General features: G+C 45.3%; 1 protein-coding gene across 1 annotated transcript in view; it reads right to left on the bottom strand.

The window, feature by feature from the left end:
- LOC132827386 (solute carrier family 2, facilitated glucose transporter member 11-like) overlaps positions 1–12486 on the bottom strand; it is a 90245-nt gene that overhangs the window by 21641 nt on the left and 56118 nt on the right. The window contains exon 6 of the mRNA XM_060844049.1: positions 10092–10240. Coding sequence (XP_060700032.1) covers positions 10092–10240 — 149 coding nt within the window. The remainder of the gene's footprint in view (positions 1–10091; positions 10241–12486) is intronic.

The following is a 12486-nucleotide window of genomic DNA, read 5'->3' as shown; positions in this document are numbered from 1 at the left end:
AAAGTCCAAGATCCACTGTTCTCTTTATAGTGGCACTATTTGCAAAGCAAGCAGATTCCACTAGTAAGTTCTGGTGCCATTCGAACTGCAAGCTTATCTGACAGCTCTTGAGGGCACGACTTCTTCCCACTGAGGGAACTAGTCCTACCCTCTGGTAGTTCCAGATTGTGCCGATTTTCTACATAGTCCGTCAGTTTGTGAACACACACACACACACACACACACACACACACACACACACACACACACACAAGGTTTCTCTCTTTCTGTGATTTCACATCTTAACAATCCAACAAACCAAGGTTATTTATGACATACCTCAGGCATAGGTGAAACTTAAACATATACCTTCTGGTCCAAAGGAAAAGACGTTACCACTGCAGCACAAGTTGCCCTCCCATAAACAGTCTACATTCAAGGGAATATAGCTGAAGCTTTGCAACATGTTTTTGTAATTTAGCTCTTTGATCTGGTATCATTCAAGTTAATCTACACCGCATCCAGAACTGGCCAATATACGCTTATTGAGGGTTCCCAGTACTGAACACAGTACTGCAGGTGGGACCCAACATAGCTTTAGACAAAACAGTGCAATTCAGTGACCACTGTTGAGACTTAGGAATTTAAAGCAGAAACAGAGCAGACATGCTGGCTCCAATACAACCATATCCTTTCTTAAATATGGACATCAAAGCTGAGCACAATACTCCAGATGTGGTCTCACCAAAGCCCTACACATTTGGAGCAAGACTTCCTTATTCTCGCACTCTAGTACACTCTGAAACAAGATCAACATACTGTCTGCCTTCCTCATTACTTGCTGTACCTGCATGCCTTTTTTTTAATGCTTCTTGTACAAACATATCCAAGTCTCTCTGAACATCAACATTTGGAATTTTTATAGATTTTACAAAACGTTTTCTGCTTTTACTGCCAAAGCAAATAACCTCTCACTTCCTTACTTTATACTCCAGCTGCAACTTTTTTTGCTCACTCACTTAACACATCATATTCCTTTGTAGCCTCTTGATGTCCTTCTCAGTTTGCATTGCCACTACTTCTGCATTGGAGCAAACCTGCATACATAACTCTTGGTCTCTTTATTAATAGAGTTTGTAAATAGCTGAGACACCAGCACTAATCCTTGTGGCACTCCCATAGTTACAGCTGCAAATGTGTTGCTGGTCAAAGCACAGCAGGCCAGGCAGCATCTCAGGAATAGAGAATTCGACGTTTCGAGCATAAGCCCTTCATCAGGAATAAGAGAGAGAGAGCCAAGCAGGCTGAGATAAAAGGTAGGGAGGAGGGACTGGGGGGAGGGGCGATGGAGGTGGGATAGGTGGAAGGAGGTCAAGGTGAGGGTGATAGGCCGGAGTGGGGTGGGGGCGGAGAGGTCAGGAAGAGGATTGCAGGTTAGGAGGGCGGTGCTGAGTTGAGGGAACCGACTCCCATAGTTACAGCCTGCCAACTTGAAAATGCCCATTCTTTGCCTATACTGTCCATAACTAAATCTCCATTTGTGCTAATATATTTTCCCAAACTCCATGAGCACGTATCTGGTGCATTAATCTTTTATGATAACTTAATGAATTTGGAAATCTAAGTAATCTACATTTATTAGTTCTCTTATATCTACCTTCTATCCCCAAATACTTCTAATAAATCTGTCAAACATAATTTCCCTTTTGGAAAAGCATGTTGGCTTGACCTGATCATACTGTGATTTTCTAAATACGTTATGATTTACTTAATAACGGATTTCAGTATTTCCCAACAACTGGCAATTTTCTCTCTCGTTTCTTCCAGAACAGCAGTATTACATTTGCTAACTTCCAATGCCAATGGAAGTTAGCAAAATCTAGGAAATGATAGAGCATTCACTATCCCTTCAGTTATCTCTTATAGAACCCTAGATTCTAAGTCATCAAATCATAGAGTTATACAGCACGGAAACAGACCCTTCAGTCCAACTTGTCCCTGTTGACTAGACATTCCAATCTGACCTAGTACCATTTGCCAGCCTTTTAGCCCATCTCCCTCTAAATCTTTCCTGTTCATATACCCTGCAATCTTCTTCCCGACCTCTCCGCCTCCACCCCCTCTCCGGCCTATCACCCTCACCCTCACCTCCTTCCACCTATTGTATTCCCAGCGCCCCTTCCCAAAACTACCACCCCCCTGCCTCCACCTTTTATCTCAGCCTGCTTAGCACACCAGCCTCATTCCTGAAGAAGGGCTTATGCCTGAAACGTCGATTCTCCTGTTCCTCGGATACTGCCTGGCCTGCTGAGCTTTTCCAGCACCACACTTTTCAACTCTGGTCTCCAGCATCTGCAGTCCTCACTTTCTCCTATTCATATACCCCTCCAAATGCCTTTTAAATGTTGCAATTTTACCCACCTCCACCACATCCTCAGGCAGCTCGTTCCATACACACACCTGGGGATTTGATGGCTTCTAGTCCTGTAAGTTGTCCAATTTCTTTTGACATTAATTTGATATTAACTACCTTACATTCAAATGTACCCTCCAATGCTGTCGTTTAACTTGTGCCTTTTACAGTGAAGAAAATTTGGTCAACATGTCTCCTATTTCCTTATTTCCCATGATTATTCCTTCTGTCTCTACAATTATCTTAGTTTAGCTACTCTCCTCACTTATACATACTGATGAAAGTAAATATAATCTGTTTTATATATCCTAGCTACTTTATTCCCATATTCTCTTCTACTCAACTCTGGTTGCCATTTCCTGGTTTATTTTCCTTGGCTTCTGGGAGAAAAGCAGAGCAGAGTGGACCAGAGGGAGCTAATACACCAGGGATCAGATAAACACAGCCTGAGGTGCGAAGTCTACATACTGTTCATGCGAGAGGTAGAGGGAGTCCTGGAGGGCCCCAGATTTCAAAGAAAAGTGAATGGTGAAATCCCAGGAAAGGTCGTAAGCTGAATGATTTGTTACTGCTTTTAGAGAGCATGTGCAAGTGGCTAGAAATTAGAAAAATTTAATGTTTTAAATAAACCATGAGTAGCTACTTTATAATTAATTAATTAAAAGACACCAACAGAAGGGAGTAACAAGTTGGCGAGTCTACTGTTTTGTATATATGTAAAGGGGGGAGTGTATACTAAAGTAAACTAAGTGGGGGTGAAGAAGACATTCAATTCTTTAAAATTATATATAAACGCAGGAATAGGAACATGAGCCCATATGAGCTATTGAGCCTTCTCTGCCACTCACTATGATCACGGCTGATACTGAACTTCAATCCACTTTCTGCCCACTCTCCATTTCCCGCGATTTCCTAACAAACCAAAATTCTGCCACTCCAAACATTAAATATATTCAATGCCAGAGACTTCACACCCTGTCAGACAGAGAATTCCACAGATTCACAGTCCTTCAAGACAGGTCATTTCACCTCATCTCGCCCTCAAAAATCAGCACTTTTTCCTCAGACTGTGCCCCTGTGTTTTAGATTCTATGACCAGTGGAAACAATCTCCAACAACTAACAAAGCAAGACCCTTCAGATTGTTCTATGCCTCAATGAGATCCCCTCTTGGTTTTATAAACTTCAGAAAATACAGGGCCTATTTACTTTTCCCTTCATCACAGCACATCCTCCTCAGTCCAGGGACCAAATTAGGTAATGATCACTGCCCTACCTCCATCACAGTGCTGTCTTTTGTAAATATGGAGATCAAAACTATATGCAGTACTCCAGATACAGCCTCGCCAAAAGTCTGTACATTTTCGAAGAATTCCTTAGTCTGTACTCCCAATATCCATACAATAAAGTCCAGCATGCCATTTGTATTTATCTGCTTCCTGTATCTGCATGTTGACTTTCTACATTCTACATTTGAGCACACTCAAATCTCTTTGGACACCAAAGCTGACAAATGTCACACCTCTTAAAAATACAGTGCTTTCCTATTCTTACAGCCAAACTGAATAACTTCATAATTCATTACTTTATCCTCCATCTGCCTTCTTGTTGTGCACTCAACGTGTCAATATCTCTTTGGAGTTCTATCTCCTCCGCACAACTTAACTTTCCACCTAGCTTTGTAAACCTAGAAACAACTATTTCTGTATCCTCGTCCAAGTCATTAATATAGACTGTAAATAGCTGGGATCCCACCACTGAACCTCAGAACCCTTCAACATTTGCTGTCTGTCAGCTTGAAAAGGACTTGCTAATGCCAATTGTCTGCTTCCTGTATATTAAAGAATTATCTATTTGTGCCAAATATTACTCCCAATCCGATGAACCCTTATGTCACCTAATAGCCTTTTGTGTGGCATATTATTGAATAACATTTGGAAATTCAAATAAACTACATTTACTGGCCCCCTTTATCTACCTGACTGGTTCCACCCTCAAAGAATACTAATAAATTTGACAAACATAATTTCCCAGGTGTAAAACCATATTTATTTATTCTAATGATACAATGCTTTCCTACGTGCGATGATAAGTCCTCCTGAACACTAAGCTCAACATTTTCCAATGCTCCATTGATTAAAGATGTTATTAATCATTGAAATAACCTTAGATCAAAGAAGCATGATATAGAATAGGTTGGGTAAAGATAAGAAATAGAAAAGGTAACAGTCCACTTGGCACGAGTAGTTTGTAGACCCGTAACAGGAGTTATAATGTAGGATAGAGTACACAGAACAAAATAATTAAGGCATGTAAGAAGATTACCACAATAAACATTGGTAAGTTGAATCTAAATTAGGCAATCAGATTGGCAAAGATAGGAAATGAGCTCATGCAGTTGTACTCAGAATAATGTAGAATAGTACATTTTTGCGCTAACCAGGGAGTAGGCCATTCCAGACTGGTAATGAGCTTGTTTCAAACAATAATCTTAAGATAAAGCAGCCTCTAGGTCACAGGTATAATTAACATGATAGAATTTCACATTCAGTTTGAATGGAAGAACTATAGGTCTAACATTAGTATTTTAGGCCTGACTAAAGAACACAGACCTAGCTAACACAAACTGGTAACCTAGGCTAAAAGGCAGGACACTAGACTTTTAAGAAGCATTAGTAACTCTCAGCAAAAATTTAACTCTTTGGGTTGAATCTTCCTTTGTTTTGACTAAATCCAAAACGTGTTTAGTTTTTTTTTTAAGGGTTTTCACCATGAGGCCTTGTGAGTTTTCTCACCATAGCTTATCAAACTTACCTGACTAACTACCTACCAAGACTCTATGGTATCCAGCACATCCAATTACAGCCCCACCTTATCATCCACCATTCCTCAAACAACTTGCCACTCAGCAGATATCTGATAAAAGGTCAGTGTCCCTTGTATCAATGTCAATCTGTCAAAGACCGGTGTGCACCTGGAAATTGAAGTCAAACTGGTGTTCCCCCCACTGCAAACATCATGGTACAGCAGCCAACACCATGCTGCCCATGGCACACAGTCAACATGACTGACCACCTCATGTGCACAGAACTCCATTCTCTCACACCAGTTACTGTTTAATCACAACACAGTTTACCCTCCCGTAATAACATCTTTTCTGAACAGCCTCTCAGTCAACATTACCTTGCCCCCAGTGCCCACTGTGGTTCTACAGCTTGACACTGACCACCACATGCAGGCAAGCAAACACAAATATCAACTTTTATTTACAGCGGGCTAAAAGTAAAAAGAAACAACGAGGCTGAGGTTCATTCCCACAAAGCAAACCAGATTTTGGCATCATGACCAAAGATTATTTTAGAGTCAATAATTGCATGCTCCAGCCAGCTCTCATCTATTAGAACAAGGGGGTCAGTGAGGTTCTGTCTGGAGTGTAACACCCGCCACAGCTTAGCTCAGTCACGGACATTGACAGCTTCCTCGGACTAATGTTTTTGCCGTCCTCCTCCCCCTCTCCTCGGAAGACTGCTCCTGTTTCCCCAGTTCCACAGTATCCAGCACATCGCCTCATTGCCTGCTCCAATTGTGCAAGACACAGCACAGCAGCGTGAAGTGACACATTCTGTCTGGACAATACTTCCAAGCTCCTGACCAGTCCAAGCAGAGGAACCACATCTTCAGTAGCCCTTTATTTTGCTCCACCAAGGCCCAAATGGGCACCATCAAACCTATGCTCTGCATCAGTCAGGGATTACACAGAGGAGTCATGAGCCATAGTCACAGGGAGTGGCCTTGTCCCCAGTAACCAGCCTTGAAAGGAAAAAGATTTAAAAAGGACATGAGGAGCAACGTTTTTTTTTACACAGAGTGTGTTTCGTGTGTGAAATGAACTTCCAGAGGAAGCAGGTACAGATACAATGTTTAAAAGACTTTCGTATAAGTACATGAATTAAAAAATGTTTGGAGGGATACAGGCCAAGCACAGGCAGGTGGAACTGGTTTATTTTGGGAACATGGTTGGTGCAGACCAATTGGACTGAAAGGTCTGTTTCCACATTGTATGACTTGATGTGTCCCAGCAGCACTCCCACACCTTTCCGGCTCCAAACGTTCTATTCCTCACTGCATCCTGTACAAACCATTTTTACACTTACATGATAGATGAGGAAGTGATGTTGTGCGCCTCTCTCGTCTTTGGAAGTTGGACAAATAGTGACTTTCCTTCAACTAGCAGTGGCCTTTAAGAACATCACTGTTGCTGACTTCCATGTTTTTGAGATGTGGAATTCAATTTGCAAATTCCAATGGCAAGTTGAAAATTGGTAATAAAATGTCAGCCTGAAGCTCAACATGCTCTCCAATTCTGTTCTGCCTACACCCCCTTTGCTTTCAGCTTCCCGTTGTCACTGCCCTTATCCCCACCTCTGCAAATGTCCCTGCTTTCCTGCTGCCAGCACTGATTTCCTCAGCCCCGCTGACACTGACCCACCCCCCGACAAAATCCCCGGACTGTATTAGAACTGGACCTGTGACCATCTCCGATGAGCAATGTCAAGACATGACTGACTAGACCCCTGTGTTAGCAACCCTCTGTCTGACAATGTGCAAGTCCCCAGACTGCTTGCACTGGTCTTTCAGGATTGACCACTGAGCACTCCTTGGACTGGACCAGGGCAGATTCCCTAACAGTGGGCGTCCCAAGCAGACGACTGATCTTGACAAAGCCAGTGGACTGTGTGCAGTCTGTGCCAATCACTGACAGTACCAGCACCCTCGGACAGACAGCTCTCCCCGCTGACCTGGTCTTTTGGTTGAATAAACATGTAAAGCATTTGCCACATAGGCATCTGGCACATGCTGAAGGCGTTAGATTGACATCTCAGAGCATCACTGTCATAGAGTCATCCAGCCCTGAAACAGAATTTTCAGTGTAACCAGTCCACGCTGAACATAATCCCAAACTAAACTCCTCCTGCCTGACTGCACCTGGCCCATATCCCTCCAAACCTTTCCTATTCATGTACTTATCCAAATGTCTTTTATACTTTATAATTGTACCCGCATGCACCACTTCCTCAGGAAGTTCATTCCACAAGCGAACCACTCTCTATATAAAAAAAGTCTCATGTCTTTTTTAAATATCTCTATTCTCACCTTAAAAATGTGCCCCCAATCTTGAAATCCCCCATCCTAGGGAAAAGACAACTCCCATTAACTCTACACACGCCCCTCATTATTTTATAAACTTCTATAAGGTCGCCTCTCAACCTCCTATGCTCGTCATGGTGTTATTCAGCAAGGATGTCCCCTCTTATCCTCCTCCATCCACTGCTGATAAGCCTGAGAAGCAGCATGTCTGCACTAAAGAACGTGTCAATATACCATTATTGATAGTTGTTGGCTCTGGCTAAACTGCCAATGCGATAACAGAAATGTCACAGCAAGACGACACAAGGCATGGATGCTGCAAGCATGCTGTAAGGTGCTGAGTAAGTGAGCATTAAGAGAGAAAGCAAGAATTGCTGAGATCCAGTTGGGTCCAATCCATGAGCTGAGTGCCCGCCCAGGCATACAAAATGCCCCTGCTGCACCCTCTCAAGGCTACCTGTTGGTGCATCCTGTAATGTGTAACTGTGCTTCCTAAGCAACCAGCTAGTGTACTGGAGAGGTGTCACAAGGATCGTGAGGGATTGCTAACCTCTGTGGACAAGTGATGTGTGCAACTGGTACCCGTGGATTGTACCTTGAGCTGCAGCATGGATGGTGGCAAAGTGGTTAGCACTGCTGAGGCACAGCACCAAGGACCCAGGTTCGATTCCAGCCTCAGGTGACTGTCTGTGTGGAGTTTGCACATTCTCCCCGTGTCTGCATCGGTTTCCTCTGGGTGCTCCGTTTCCTCCCACAGTCCAAAGATGTGCAGATTAGGATGATTGGCCATGCTAGATTAACTATAGTGTGCAGGGATGTGCTATCTATGTGGATTAGCCATGGGAAATGGAAGGTTACAGGGAAAGGGTGTGTCTGAGTGGGTTTGGTGCAGACTCGGGCTGAATGGTCTCTTTCTGCACTGTAGGAATCCTCTGAGGTCCTTTGAAGCAAGCTGAGGGATGAATCTGCTCAGTACTTGCACTGGCTTCCAGCAGAGGTTTCTCAGTATTGAGCTTATTTAGCGAGTCTGGTAAGTAGAATATTAACGAGGAAAGTTGCACTTTCAACAAGGATCTTTTTGACAAACAATAATTCCCCTTAATTGGCAACTCGCCACTGCCCAGTCTGAATCTTGCCTTGCCACTTGTCAAAAGCATTAAATTTGGAATAAGGTATGCTGGAGACTTTGCAGAATTTGTCAGAATCTGCTACAAATCTCACTGGAGCCTATGTCAGTCAGACCCCTGAAAGATTCCTTTCTCTGAGAATGATGCATTATCTCTGTCTGAATAAGGAAATTAAGGATCTGTCAAACTGAAAGAAATACTGTACAAATCTGCAAAAGATTAGTGGTAGGGCAGAAATTTATTCAGATTTGAAGCAGCAGCAAAAAAGTGCTAAAAGGAGGGAGAAAGTAGGGGATGAGGGAAACTAACAAGTATTATAAATACAGTAAATGTTTCTACGTATATTTAAATGGGTAAAGAGCAACTAAAAATACTGTTAATCCTCCAGACAGGGTATCTGAGGAATTGATTACTGAAAACAAGGAAATGGCAGAGGCATTGAGCAGGTATTTTATGTCTGTCTTTGCAGTGAAAGACTTGACTTCCCAAACGTACTTGAAAATCAACACATAAATGTGAAGGAGGAACTTAAAATCATCGCCATCACGAAGTGCAGGGAATTATTAAACTCAAAGACTGACAGGTGGCCTACATCCAAGGCTCTTAAAAGAAGTCATGCGGTGGAGGTGCTGGTGTTGGACTGGGATGGACAAGGTCAGAAGTCGCAAAGCATCAGGTTTATTTGAAATCACAGGCTTTCGGAGAGCTGCTCCTTTGTCAGGTGATGTGGAGGGAAGTGCACAGGCCTGTGGGACATAGACCCTATTGGACTATAATCTGTTGCAGGGAAAATATAATATGAAAACTGAAGACCTGGTCAAAGTGGACAAGGAGCAACAGCTGCTAGGAACTTTTCCATCCGAGCAGAGGGAGGCGTTTATTAAGGAAATGGAGGGTATGCAGATCAATATGTCCCTGTAAAACTGAAGAATGGGACCAACAAGTCCAGAGAACGCTAACTATCAAGGATTGTGTATGAGAAGTTTACGTCAGGATGAGATCAGGACTGATAGGCAGAAGGACAAACTGCGTTTGTGAGGATAACTGGCACCAACAGCACAGGTTCCATTCCGGCATTGGATGAGGTTACCATGAAGGTCCCTCCTTCTCAACCTCTCCCCTCCCCTGAAGTGTGGTGACCCTCAGGTTAAATCACCATCACTCACTCTCTGAAATGAAAGAGCAATCCCATGGTCCTCTCGGATTATAGTGACTTCTCTGTTGGATACTCGAGTGGGATGTCAGAGGGCTATGGGCCCTTTTGGACAGACATTCACAAAGCAGAGAAAGTAGAAGTAGCTCTGTGTTTTAAAATAGCGCAAGGTCTACTTCGTGTCATCACTTAGAGAACAACTATTTTAGCTACTCCCAAGGTCTCTGAGCCAATGCACCAAAAATATTCATTCTTTCTTCTGATTCGCTTACCTTTCATGCACTTGTTCTGATTCTCCCTGTCAATCAGCAGATACCTGGGGCTCTCTGGGCACCATGGCAGAGTGAGGAGTTGAATCAGAGATGGCACTGCACAAGATGCCAGCAGTAGCGGCCACAATTCTTCAGTGCCCAAAATCTCTCTGTAATTAGCATGATGAAATAACTTCATTTCCTACAAATTACACCTTGTACTTCACACTATCAGCAGTCATGAAGAGTTAGATATGTCGACAAATTTCAGAGAAAGTTGAAAATAATAGATTAATAATAACAACAATCAGCTGTGAGTAGCAAATACAATACAGATCCTATCACAGGCCCAGTTATAGTGATAGAAGTCTATAGTGATTGGAACCAGGAGGATCTTCTTGACTATGAGATCCTTAATTGAGGTTGTAAACCTGAGCCAATCAAGGAGCCCCGGCTGACCAATATAAACTGGGGATTACGTCCGAGTCCAAGTGTCTCTGGATAAGGAGCATGCAGTGTCCACCAACACCCTTGAGCCATTCAGGGAGAGGTGGGTGCCGCAGGGAGTGGAGTGGAGTGTATCTTTTCCCCCTCCAACTCTATTTTGATTTAGTTCCTGCCCTCCCCTTCACTGTTTTGATCACACAGCATTGCTCTTTTTGATGTGAAGGGCACTGCTTGTCACTGGACCACTTGGGTGTTTTCCTACTTTTCCTGGTGGTGGAAATTAAATAAAGATTTGTGCACTTTATGTCTCTCACTGTGTCTCACAGCTGCACACACAAAAAAAGAAGAAAAAAAAAAAATCTAAACAGGGGACATCCTGCCCTCCCCTTCACTGTTTGATCACACAAGAAAAAAAAAGAAAAAAAAAAAGAAAAAAAAAAGAAAGAAAGAAAAAAAAAAAAAAAAAAAAATATAAACTGGGGATTACGTCCGAGTCCAAGTGTCTCTGGATAAGGAGCATGCAGTGTCCACCAACACCCTTGAGCCATTCAGGGAGAGGTGGGTGCCGCAGGGAGTGGAGTGGAGTGTATCTTTTCCCCCTCCAACTCTATTTTGATTTAGTTCCTGCCCTCCCCTTCACTGTTTTGATCACACAGCATTGCTCTTTTTGATGTGAAGGGCACTGCTTGTCACTGGACCACTTGGGTGTTTTGCCTGTTAAGAGTTGGACCAGTGGCAGTGTTGAGCTGAAGAGAGAAGAGAGAAGAGAGAAGAAGGTGGAAGAACAAGAAGGAGGTGGAGGAAGGAGGTGAGAGCTTTGTGTTCTGGGCCCTGTGTTTGAGCTGACCTGGGGCCCACTCCCACTGCTGGTCTCTGGGACCCCGCCTGGGCCTGCCCTCCACCACCGCAGCCTGGGACTTGCCTGAGGCCCCTTCCCACAACCTCCTCCACTGGTGTGACCTGAGGCCTACCTCCACTGCTGGGACCAAGGGCCAGCCTGGGACTCACCAGAGGCCTGCCTCAACTTCTGCTGCAGCCAGAGGCCTGCCTCCACCACTGCTGACTGGAACTCGCCTGGGGGTGCCTCCCCAACAGGTCTGCCTCCACTGCTGGGACAAAGGGCCAGCCTGGGATTTGCCAGAGGCCTGCCTCAACTGCTGCTGCTGCTGCCAGAGGCCTGACTCCACCACCACTGCCTGGGACTTGCCTGGGAGTCCCTCCCCAACTGAGGGCCTGCCTGGGACTCGCCAGAGGCCTGCCTCAACTTCTGCTGCAGCCAGAGGCCTGCCTCCACCAGCGCTGCCTGGGACTTGCCTGGGAGTCCCTCCCCAACTGAGGGCCTGCCTGGGACTCGCCAGAGGCCTGCCTCCACCGCTGCAGCCTGGGACTCGCCTGAGGCCACTCCCCACAGCCTCCACCACTGCTGCGACCTGAGGCCCACCTCCACCGCTGCTGCCCAGGACTTAATTTTGGGGCTGCCTGGGACTTGTCTTGGGGACCCCCCCCAACAGGCCTGCCCCCAACACTGCAATTGAGGGCCTGCCGAGGACTTGCCTGAGGCCTGCCTCCTCCACCGCTGCCTAGGACTCGCCTCGGGTGACTGGCCTCGGGCACCTCCCCAAGGACTCCACCGCGACTACTGCCAGAGGCCCACCTCCACCGCTGCTGCCGGGGGCCGACGGAGTATGGCGAGCCCGAAGGTCGCAGGGCCCAGCCGGACCTACGCCGGGGTAGCCGCTGCCTTGGGCTCGGCTGGCCCAACCCCGGCCGCAACCGCATCCCCCTTCAGGCACCTGACCAAACGCCTGGGGGTCAAGGCCTATCCCCATCCCAACATGACCATCGAGGCCTGCAGTAAGGCCATGGCTAGTGTGGTCGGCCCACTGGCCATCGTCGCTGCGGCCCGCATGTACGGGAAGGCCGTCTTCTTTCTTAAGACCGAGCAGGCGGTCCACCTGGCCGTGGAGAG

The sequence above is a fragment of the Hemiscyllium ocellatum genome, chromosome 24, assembly GCF_020745735.1.
Source record: "Hemiscyllium ocellatum isolate sHemOce1 chromosome 24, sHemOce1.pat.X.cur, whole genome shotgun sequence".
NCBI lineage: Eukaryota > Metazoa > Chordata > Chondrichthyes > Orectolobiformes > Hemiscylliidae > Hemiscyllium > Hemiscyllium ocellatum.
The sequence above is the reverse complement of the archived record's forward strand: the minus strand, read 5'-3'. Positions and strand labels throughout refer to the sequence as shown.